At 42.2% G+C, this 11,119-nt stretch overlaps 1 protein-coding gene across 1 annotated transcript in view; it reads left to right on the forward strand.

Moving 5' to 3' along the window:
• The window catches only part of IL7R (interleukin 7 receptor), a 33,484-nt gene extending 25,204 nt beyond the window's left edge, over window positions 1-8,280 (forward strand). The window contains exons 5-8 of the mRNA XM_050943818.1: window positions 448-622; window positions 1,701-1,788; window positions 2,937-3,012; window positions 4,601-8,280. Coding sequence (XP_050799775.1) covers window positions 448-622; window positions 1,701-1,788; window positions 2,937-3,012; window positions 4,601-5,107 — 846 coding nt within the window. The 3' untranslated portion in view covers window positions 5,108-8,280. The remainder of the gene's footprint in view (window positions 1-447; window positions 623-1,700; window positions 1,789-2,936; window positions 3,013-4,600) is intronic.
• The last annotated feature ends 2,839 nt before the right edge of the window (window positions 8,281-11,119 follow it).

Raw genomic sequence — 11,119 nt, forward strand, 5'->3', positions numbered from 1 at the left:
GTTCCCTCTCTAAACTCCCTCGCACAACTCCCGTTTGCTGCTCCTGTTTACTAGCTTGCTTATTCCAGGCAGCTTCAAATCCCTCACGTATGAATGTTCTAAGTAGCTAGCATTTTGAATAAAATTTGTCATATAAGAGCAGAGTCCATTCCTCCAGCCCTATTGTCCTGCCCTTTGGAAATGCGCGGGCTGGGCAGTATCTGCAGGAATAGGCTCTGCCCTGTGAATAATTGACTGCATATGGCTCTCCTATGCATTTTACTGGGCTGCTACTAGGATGCGCTTACACATTAAGCAGGGCAATTGTCTCTCTGAGCTAGCTAAGGTTTCAGAGCTGAAAATCTTCTCTACAAACATGATTTATATATAAATAACCTTTCCCTTACCAAATCTGAAAAATTTAATTTGCCATTCTGACAAAAAATAATCCGATCTTTCTCTGTTTAGACAATACAGTCTCAATATCTTCGGGTAAAATTACTGGGGAAAAGCCTTCAGATGGGTGCAAGTTATGAAGTGAAAGTGCGATCAAAGCCCAATGGAAAGTATTTCAAGGGTATCTGGAGTGAATGGAGCTCCTCTGAATACTTCCAAATGGAAGCGGAACACCCCAGAAAGAAAAGTAAGCAAAGGGAAACCACTTTCTTAAGTTTGCAAAAAGCCTAAAACCTGACCAAGTCACTTGGTACAGCAGATCAGGTGTGGGGCTAGGCAGAGTATCAAGGGCTACTAATGACTTCCTGATTCTTTACTTGGCCTCAGCTCTGCTGCCTGTGCCTGCTGCCAATGGTCCTTCAGGGATTATCCATATGCTGAGTATAGCCAGAGTCACCCTTCACATGCCCCTGCCTATTCCCTGCACCAGCGGCTGGAGGGAGGGTGACATAGGAGCGGCAATAGGGCCAGAGTGCATCCTGTTTATACTAACAGGGTGGCACAATATGGACAGAAGGGGGCAGAGAATCTGGCTCACTCCATTTTGCGAATGACTCCGTGAACCTCCAGAGATAAAGAGCAGTTTGCATCAAACATTTTAGCCAAAGCAGAGTTAGAGCAGTACAAAATGATCCATTTTAATATTGCCAATTGTAACATGCATTTACCTTATTTTAATTACAAACTACATTATGGAGGAAATTTCACCATTTCAGTTGTGTACAGCGGCAAGGTTTTTGATCACGATGGACCTGGGACAGATACAGACCGATGACCTACATACAGAAGGTAGAAAATATGTCCTCAGTCAAAGGAGGCCGATCCTCAGTTTTGTCTGAGATATATTCAGTACAACCGCTAAGGCAAATAAGCAAAAGTTGCTATACTCCCTACCTTCAAATTCCCCAGGGCAGCCAGGGCATAAATCAATGGACTCGTACTCAGATGAGCTGACAATGCTTCCCTGAGGCCATAGGCAGCCAATGCAGTTTAGAACAGCCCTCAAACTATTCTAATCTGGACTAGGAGACTAACCTGGTGTTTAGCAAAGGATCAAGGGACTGCAAAGCCACCTTTTCCCACCTTCAGACAGATGGGAGAAACAAGGCAGCTGAATCACTGCATCACTCCAAACTGTATAAAATTTGTCAATATTCCCCAGTAATAATAGGTATTTTTTTCTTAAAAGAGTATGTCATGATAGTAGACAATAATGCATATAGGAACAAACCTCATATGGTATTTATTCTTTATTTTTTTGTTAGGCACTGACATGGTTGTGGTTATAACTACTGTGGGCTTCATTTTGCTCTTTGTCACGCTTATTCTGATCCTAACATTTTGGAAAACAAGGTAATTTTAATCTCTTTTAATCAAAAGAGTATTAAGCCAATCATACTGTGGAAATCCCATCTCATCCTTTTATACTATTCAACAATTGTCACCCCATTCCCTGACCTCTCCCGCAACATGAACATGTACAAATCATAGAAGAACTGAGAGTGGGAGAAGGGCAAGAGAGGAGGTAGGCAAAAGGAAGCTGCCTAGTGCCTTTGTCACCTCAAGGTTAGATTGCTGTCACATGCTCTACATCCTGGGACCATTCAGAAGCTGAAGCTTGTGCAAGATGCTGCAGGCTGTTTTTTGAGTAATGGGAGCACATTAGACCAATACTCCGTGGTCTGGCCTGGCTTCCAATAAGCTTCTGAGAGAAAATCATGGGGTAGGTTTTAACCTGTAAAGCCCTGATCTATAAAGTCAGGTTTGGGAGCTGGTTACCAGTGAGATTACCTGTCTTCTCATGATATAGTGCCACAATTGAAATCAACAGAAGTGGTCAAGCTCGAGCTTGTAGACCAAACTGTTCAAAAGTGGCACTAATTTTGGTTCCCTCAAACTTTTGGTGCCCAACTTGAGCGCCTGATTTTCTGTGGTGCTGCACACCTGTGGCTCTCATTAACTTCAGCTGAAATTCCAGCAACTGAGCACCTTTGGAAAAACAGGTCTCAGACGTCACAAGTTAAACACCTGATAAACGAGGCATCCAAAATTCATGGTCACATTGATAAATTGGGAGTTTAGGCTCTCTGCCTCAAATCCCTATTGGAAAATAAGAATAATATGTACCTAATTATCTCTTACTACAATGTTTTGTGGGTTAATTAGCCAATGGTTTGTGAAGTGCTTTGTGAATAAAAAGTTCTATCCACGTAACAGTAGAATAGTGTTATCATTAGAGGCAGTGGGATAAGGGATATATTCCACACCACTCATGTCCTTCCTCTACCTTCACCATTGGAATAAGAGTTCAGAAATGGCTGTCTTAGAACAAATATCTCATGAAGGATAATGCAAAACACCCAGATGGTCTACAAGAACTAATATGATGATATAAAGTCTGTTATTGCTACTTTAGTACTACTAATATAGTGCCGTCGATTATGGCTGTTGCCATAATCCCTTCTTGAATAATTTTATTGTTGCTACATATCTCATTTCAGAATCAAGCCAGTTTTGTGGCCAAATCTTCCGGATCATAAAAAAACTTTGGAGCAATTGTGCAAGAAGCCAAAAAAGGTATGTGCTTCCTCTGCTGTGATTACCTGAGTCTGTGTACAGAAAACATAAATAATACTCATGCATTAGAGTTGGGACACTACCAAATTCATGGTCCATTTAGGTCAACTTTGCAGATATAGGATTTTAAAAATTGTAATTTTCATTATTTCAGCTATTTAAATCTGAAATTTCACAGTGTTGTAATTGTAGGGATCCTGACACAAAAAGGAGTTGTGGAGGGATCGCAAGGGTGTTACAGGCGGGGTTGCGGTACTGCTACCCTTACTTCTGCTCTGCTGCTGGCAGAGGCACTATCTTCAGAGCTGGGCAGCTGGTGAGCGGTGGCTGCAGGCCAGGAGCCCAGCTCTGAAGGTAGAGCTGCTGCCAGCAGCAGCACAGAAGTAAGAATGGCCTGGTATGGTATTGCCACCCTTACTTCTGCTCTGCTGCCTGCAGAACTGGGCCCTCAGTCAGCAGCCACTGCTCTCTGGTCATCCAGTCCTGAAGGCAGTGAAGAAGTAAGAGTGGCAATACCATGACCCCTCCTAAAATAACCTTGCAGCCCCCCTGCAATGCCCTTTTGGGTCAGGACCCGCAGTTTGAGAAACACTAGTCTCCCCTGTGAAATCTGTATAGTATAGGATAAAAGCATAGGGTAAAAGATCTGTGATGTGTTTTTTCTTGGTTTCAAATTTGGTAGGGCCCTAATTATAGAATATTTGCTGTATCTACTGGTCCATGCTTTCAAAGGGACTTCTAAATTTGATTCACAAAAACTCCGATTTGCATGCGTAAATGGTATTTGCAAATGCAGATGAAGTAGTCAGCCATCTAACTATTTGACTGGCAAATTGAGATTTTGCTTGTGCAAAACAATGATAGCCCTTGATGGCAATGAGTTGTGATCCCTTTGAAAATTTGTACCATGATATCCTTCCACTTTTATGTAGTCAATACGGTTACTCAAAGTGTGTAAAGTTAAGCATGTACATTATCCTTTGGCAGACTGGGGCCTAATGGGCTACAGTTCCAGCTGTAAGGTGTGGAATTAGTTCATTGATTTACAATTATCTAGACTATTTTTTGTCACTGAGAAAGTTAATAGTGCTGTTTTGTCAGTGGAATAACATGCTCCAGATAGTGCATTGTTTGAAAGTACTCAACAGTCTGAGACATTTAGCCTTTGGCCTCACATCTCATATTTACCCTAGGTCATAGCTGCTCAATCTGGGGTCACAAACAGATGTCAGGGGGTCGCGACTAGCCTGCTCTTTCCTTGTTGCTAAAGTGGAAGGGGTTCTTCACGATCCTGGCTAGTTGAGAAGGGGCTGGAGTGTGTAAAAAGTTCAGAGTCTCTCATAAAGGCTAGTCAGTCTGTTATGAGTTAGTTCCCAGAATTGCACCTGGGACTGATTTTGATTCAAGATCTTTTGTTTGGTTGGTTGGTTGTTTATTAGGGGGAAAAGAAGTTAGTTCTCTTTTTTCTTTATGAAAATTTTAAAGTACATAAATAAAAATTCTTCTAAAATCTGATGACTTATGGGAGTGTTTTCCCTTAACTTTGTGCCTGTAGTTAACTGAAAATATTATCCTCTTTGTCACACAGAATTTTGATACAAGCTTTAACCCGGAAAGTTTTGGGTATGTTCATATTCACAAAGTGGATGGCATTCAAGCCAAAGCAGAAGTGGAATGTTTTCTGCAGCCATTGGCTCCTCTAGATGCAGATGTTTCAGAAAAAGTTTGCAATGGATCATCAGAGATGAAGACAAGCCTCACTGCTGTAGACAAAAGCGTCTTAAAGCTTCCTGTGACTTATGGAGGAATTTGGTCATCTGACACATTGAGTGGGCACTTATGTGAGACTCACCCTTCCATATTAGATGGCTCCAGCAGTGACATCCCATATAAGGTGTGCAGTAGCAATGGTACACGACTATATAATTGTGGTCCTATGACCCATTCCAGCTCTTCAGCAGACCCTATGGTTCAGCCCAGATCAGGACCCCTAAATACCAACACAATGTCCCTAATACAGCCCAATAATGGAGTTAAGTCGTCAAATAAGGATGAAGCATATGTCACAATGTCCAGCTTTTGCAAAAATCAGTAAACCTCAAAAATCATAGGAGTTGCTGTAACAGAGCAGACTATTGGTCCTTCTTGTTTGGGTCTCCTGCCTCTTGCTGATTGATTCAGTAAATAAATTCAGTTATAATGTACCTGTCCCCATTTTGCAATGCTGTAATCAATGGGGATGGATTTTTCTTGGCCTACAAAGACAATGGACCAATTTCCATTCTCAATTACACCAGTGCCAATGTGGAGTAAATGCAGTGTAACTGAAAACAAATTTAGTTCAATCAGTTTAAGACCTTAATCATGGGAAGTGATTAACATATAACAATAACATACTATTACATTGCACTTCTCGACTGCCCTCTATCCAACCATTGGTGAGTGCTTCACATTCGTTAATGCTCCTATCGACAGCTCAGTTTACGCAGCTACAGATTTTAATGGTCATAAAATCCCTATCATGAAACATGGCTGCAAAGTCTAGATAGGTTAAGTAGATTCTGATCTCACTTAAACTGAGGTGACTGAATCTGGAGTAACTTGGCTGAAGTCAGTAGCATTATACCAGGTGTTAAAAAAACAGAACAAGTGAGATCAGAATCAGCTTGTATTAGTTTGGGATTCAAGATCTGAGCTTGGTAACTCATTCCCCATCCAGCACTCAACTCCCAGGTGGAAGAGTGCGCACACAGCATCACTTGCTAATGAACACTGACACACTCCCAAGATAGCAGCACCCATCCTACCACAGCCACAGCAAGGGCTGTGCTGATGCATGGCATGTGAGACCATGTACCATAACGAGTAAAAATAGCATCTTGGTGCTCAAAGGATTCAAACAGCTCAGCTAAGCCTGCAGCTTGTGTGTGTAAGAAGGTAGAAGGTGGAAGCAGAAGGCCAGAGGGAACCGGGGCCAACAAATTTAAACACAGTCATAGCAGTTTTATGTAGGGATGGGCCCCCAACACCCCCCCATCTTGACCCTCCCCAGACACTGGCAACGTTCAGACCCAGAGCCAAACTTAGTAACTCAGGCCCAGATCCCTGTTTGCTGTATTTTCTGTCCTCATTACTACTGCACCAACAGTTTTTATTGGACAAAACAATGGGTCAGATCTGCAGCTAGTGTAAATTGGCTTAGCTCTGTTAACTTTCACGGCTCAATGCTGATTTGCACCCACTGAGAGTGTGGCTTATTGCTCCATGCCTAGGAGATAAACAGATACCTGGGGATCTGGTCCCTAAGGCCAATTAAAACACAACTATAAAGATGCAGCAGTTCTGTGTAACCAAGTCACTGTCCTATTTTTTAACAATCTAAACAGAAAAATGCACATAAAAAGAGAGTAGTACAAATATAGCATTAAGCAAAACATATGACAAGATATTAAAGGGGTGGTTCTCAGCTATGTTCATGTTGATCAGCATTGATCGTACATTAAAATGTGGGGCCAGATCCTCAGCTGGTATAAATAGGCATAGCTCCCTTGAGATGCATAGGTGATATGCATGACATCTTTTTTCTTTACTCTCTCATGCATACATTAGTGTGGCCTGTGAGTATTTCCCAGGCTAATCGTTTTGTCATGGGTACCTGACATAGCCTTATCTTTTCATTATCATCACTCATTGTGGGTAAGAGTGAGTCAATAGATTTTGTGCCTGGGCTGGCAAATTTTCCTGACTGCTTTGCAAAGCTGGTACCGCTAGAAGATCCATTTTCTTGTAAATTGTCCAGTAACAATGTCAGAGGAGTGCTCAGCTTTCTCCTTTAAGGGGAAACCTTGCCCCTTCCCCTCTTCTTACACCACAGCTCCATGAGGTTCCTTATATTCTGTCACCAAGGGATGGTTGTTCCACAATGTAGTTCCACTGGCCTGGCCATTACCCATTGGGGACCAGGTGCACACAGGAGTTGCAGAAGCTGCTACAGCCTCATGGTTGCATGACAACCAAAGAATATGGCCTGAAGAGAGAAAAGCTGCTTTGCTGTGCTCTAGGCTAAAGGTTTGCCCCTTTGTGAGGTATCATGTCCTCTAGCTGCTTTAAATTCCTCTTTCGGGAGTCATGGCCTGATTAGTGCAATAATAAGTAACCTCGTCGGGCTGTTTACTTTTTAAATATTAAATACAATGGGAAGGACTAAACAAAAATCTGCCTTTTATCCGTTTCTCAGATTCAATTAAAGAAACAGAAAAGCAGTTATTGTTCCACTCCAGCGATACCAGATTCTAAACATCTATGTTTAATTTGACCTGATGGTCCTGAATTCACTTTTCTTCCAATACAAATCAGGAGTAATTCCACGGAAGTAAATGGGCTAGAACCTTTTGGGCTGGGTAATTTATGCTTAGCACAGAAGCACAGGGATGGAAACTGTGACTCCAAGCTGCACGGCTGCTCTAACTTGCACTGGCTAGTCACAGCCTCTGAGAGGCTATTACCTTAGCCAGGGACGGCTGGAGCACAACAACACTCCAGTCATGACCCCCCTCTTCCCACCCAGGCCCTGTAACAACCCCGCACTGCGGGAAACTTCAGCCAGGCACAGCTTTATGGTCTGTTTACTCAAAAGGGCCAAGGATGTGACCCGAAGTAGTCAGCGTATTACAGTATTTTTTATGACTGTTTAGCACATAGTAGTAAGATGATCTAGTCTGATAAAACTGAACTAAGCACTGGACTTTAATTCCTTTGCTTTATAATGCTTCTATTTCATAAAAACAGCTGCTAATGCTTAAAATATGCAGACTTGCACAGTGCAAATCTAGATGCAAACAGATTGAGTCAGGAAGCTATTCTGTTCTTTTATCACATTACCAAACATGAAAAAGAATGCCATACAAAATACTATGTAAGTCATGTTATACTTATTTTAAACTCACACATTCGCAATGTTAAAAGGTAAAAGGATTATATAAGCATCTATCTGCAATTTTAAACAATAATGCATGTATGAAGGAATGGACTTACTATTCATACTAGAAAACCATGTTGCTATTTTATACTGTAAGAGTGGATTATTGTAAACATTAACCACTACTCAACAGCAAATTCTCGTACATACCTTCCATATGCATTAGATATATTTTTTGCCTAGCTGCTAATGTCTGAGTACTATCATATTTCTGTCTTATTTAATGAAATAACATGTAAACCTGTTTTGTAATGATTTAGGATATTAAAAGGATGTCTATTTGCACTATATATTTGTGGCTCTCTCTCATCTTTGTCATGATATAACTGTCTGCCACCATACAAGCTGTTGCATCTGATTCTGCACTTACTGAAACATAGTTTTCTATGGGTCTAACTCCACAGAGCCTGGTTCTGATCCTGCTTCAGGCAGCATAAATCAGGAATAACTCTAGTCAAGTCAAAGGAGTTAAACCACTGTGAGATCAGAACTGGACCCAGTATGTAGGTCCTTACATAGTGTCATGCATTGCCTGGTTTTTAAATGTGCATTATATCCTGCTCATTGTCCAATAAGCAATAAGAGAAAATGGGCTTTTTAACCCTGTGAAACTTCTCACAAACTGATTTTACAGCAGTGTTGCTGTGTGGTGTTCAGAGTCCTTACTCGTGATTTACATCCTCGTGAGGGAACCTGGGCTCTATAACTGTAAAACTTCTCTATATAGAATATGCTTTGCATCTAATATTGGTAACAATCATGGTCTTGATCCCTGGTTAATGAGGGTTGAGGACACTCAGCAGCTTTCACTTCATATTTACTAAAAGTCTTTGGGTTGTGAACCGAAGGTTACCATGCTGGGAGTCGGTGGGGATGACCAAGGTGAGCAGTACAGAGATGGATCTGGGTTGTGCTGGAAGGAGACATTTTGACTTGTCAAAGGAGAATTGATATCTTTGACTTTTAGACTCTGCACAATCCTGAAATGTATGGATTTCAGTCACCACCATTGTGTCCATAGTCTGTTGGCAGCAGAATTGTATATTTGTGAATAAACATTGGTGAATTATAATGATTCATTAATGTTATGGCTCTGTCCTCTCATTTTCCCTCCTAAGAAAAGAACACACACAAGTCTAATAATCTTTCAGTGCCATGGCAATGTATTAGGGACTGTCACAATTTGGGATGCAGTTCTGACAAGCGAGCGTTTGTGTCGCAGCTTGTCCTGTAACCTGAGTGCCTTAATATGTGTGCTGCTGCTGTAGATCCCTGTATGGAGGCTCCCAGCCAGCATTCAAGCATGCAATGTTGAGCAGCTCAGATCCAGTAACTCTGGCTCCAGCAGCCTGATTGTTACACCAGGGCAGCCCAAAGGCACTTCAGCGGCGGGTCCCAGGGCGGAAGGATCCCCTGCCGCAGGTCTTGGGGGCACTTTGGCAGCGGGTCCTGGAGCAGAAGAACCCCCTGCCACCGAATTGCCAACGAAGACCTGGAGCAGAAGACGCTCTGGGGGCCCGGGCTCTGCGAGAGTTTTCTGGGGCTCCCGGTGCAAGTGAAGGACCCCACTCCAGGGGCCCTGAAAAACTCTTGTGGGGGCCCCTGCAGGGCCCAGGCCCTGGGGCAAATTGCCCCTCTTGCCCCCCCACCTCCCAGGTGGCCCTGTGTTACATCACAGCCACATTCTGGCCTCTATCAACCTTGGTTACTAATAGCCAAAAGAGCCCAGCACACTCTTCAGTCTCAAATTCCCCCAAAACCATCTCTCCTGAAATGGCATGGGGCCTCTTTCGGAACATTCAGCAGAGTAATAAGGTCTTTTGTTCCTTCAAAGAGGCAAAGGCACAGCAGCTGCTTTAACTGGAGTTAATAATCATTTGAAGTCAACACAGTACTGGGTTGATTGATTTAGAATAAAAATAACACAAGTTTATTTAATCAATAAGAGAGCGGTTTTAAGTGAGGCCAAGTATAAGGAATTATGTTAGAAATGGTTAAAAAACTAAAATGCCGTCTAATGACTAAGACTTAACAATGCTATGGTCTTGGTTCAAGGTAAGATTCTTACCACACCTTCTTCCAGCAAGATAGCTGACCTCTCCCTTGGTCAGGATCTCCCACAAAGTCCAGAGAGTTCAGTTCCTTTGTTTTCATAGGTGAAAGATTACTTGAGTTCTTTGCTCCTTTCTGCTATGGTCCAGTGAACTTTTGGAATATATCCTTCTCAGCGTTCAATGCCTCTGCTGTGAGGCAGGGTACCCTGGAGTCTGATGAAGAAGATTTCAACCCTCGTTTCTTCCCCACTGGTGCTTTCTACAATGCAAACTGATCTGTTCTCGCAGCCTCTGATGTGCCAGTGAATAGCCACTTGACTGTGTTTGCACCTGGATGGAGGCTTTGGTCTTTCCTTTGTCTGGAAAAAGCCTGTTTACCCAATCCCGAGATTTACCTGGTTCAAAAACATTTTAGTCTCATGTTTCCTTCATATTTGTGCAGTTGTCATAAACAGATAGCTAAGGGTTAATGTCTCTTTCACCTGGAAAGGAGTAACCTGAAACACCTGACCAGAGGACCAATCAGGAAACAAGACTTTTTCAAATCTGGGTGGAGGGAAGTTTTGGATGTGAGTTCTTTGTCTTGTGTCTGTGCCCTCTCGGCTCTGAGAGTGATTTTTCTATCTCCTGGCTTTCTAATCTTCTGTTTCCAAGTTGTAAGTACAAGGATAGTAAGACAATAGGTTTATATTGTTTTCTTTTGTATTTACATGTGTGTAGTTGCTGGAATGTGTTAAATTGTATTCTTTTTGGATAAGGCTGTTTATTCATTTTTTTCCTTTAAGCAATTGACCCTGTATATTGTCATCTTATTACAGAGACTATTTTTAATGTCTTTTTCTTTCTTTTTTTAATATAAAGCTTTCTTTTTAAGACCTGTTGGAGTTTTTCTTTAGTGGGGACTCCAGGGAATTGAGTCTGCAGCTCACCAGGGAATTGGTGGAAGAAAAAAGTCAAGGGGAAAATCTCTTTGTGTTAGATTTACTAAGCCTGACTTTGCATACCCTCTGGGTGAGGGGGAGAGATTAGATCTCTCGGTACTTGTGTTTCCAGGACTGGAAGCAGGGAATCTCCT

The sequence above is a fragment of the Gopherus flavomarginatus genome, chromosome 3, assembly GCF_025201925.1.
Source record: "Gopherus flavomarginatus isolate rGopFla2 chromosome 3, rGopFla2.mat.asm, whole genome shotgun sequence".
Classification (NCBI taxonomy): Eukaryota; Metazoa; Chordata; order Testudines; family Testudinidae; genus Gopherus; species Gopherus flavomarginatus.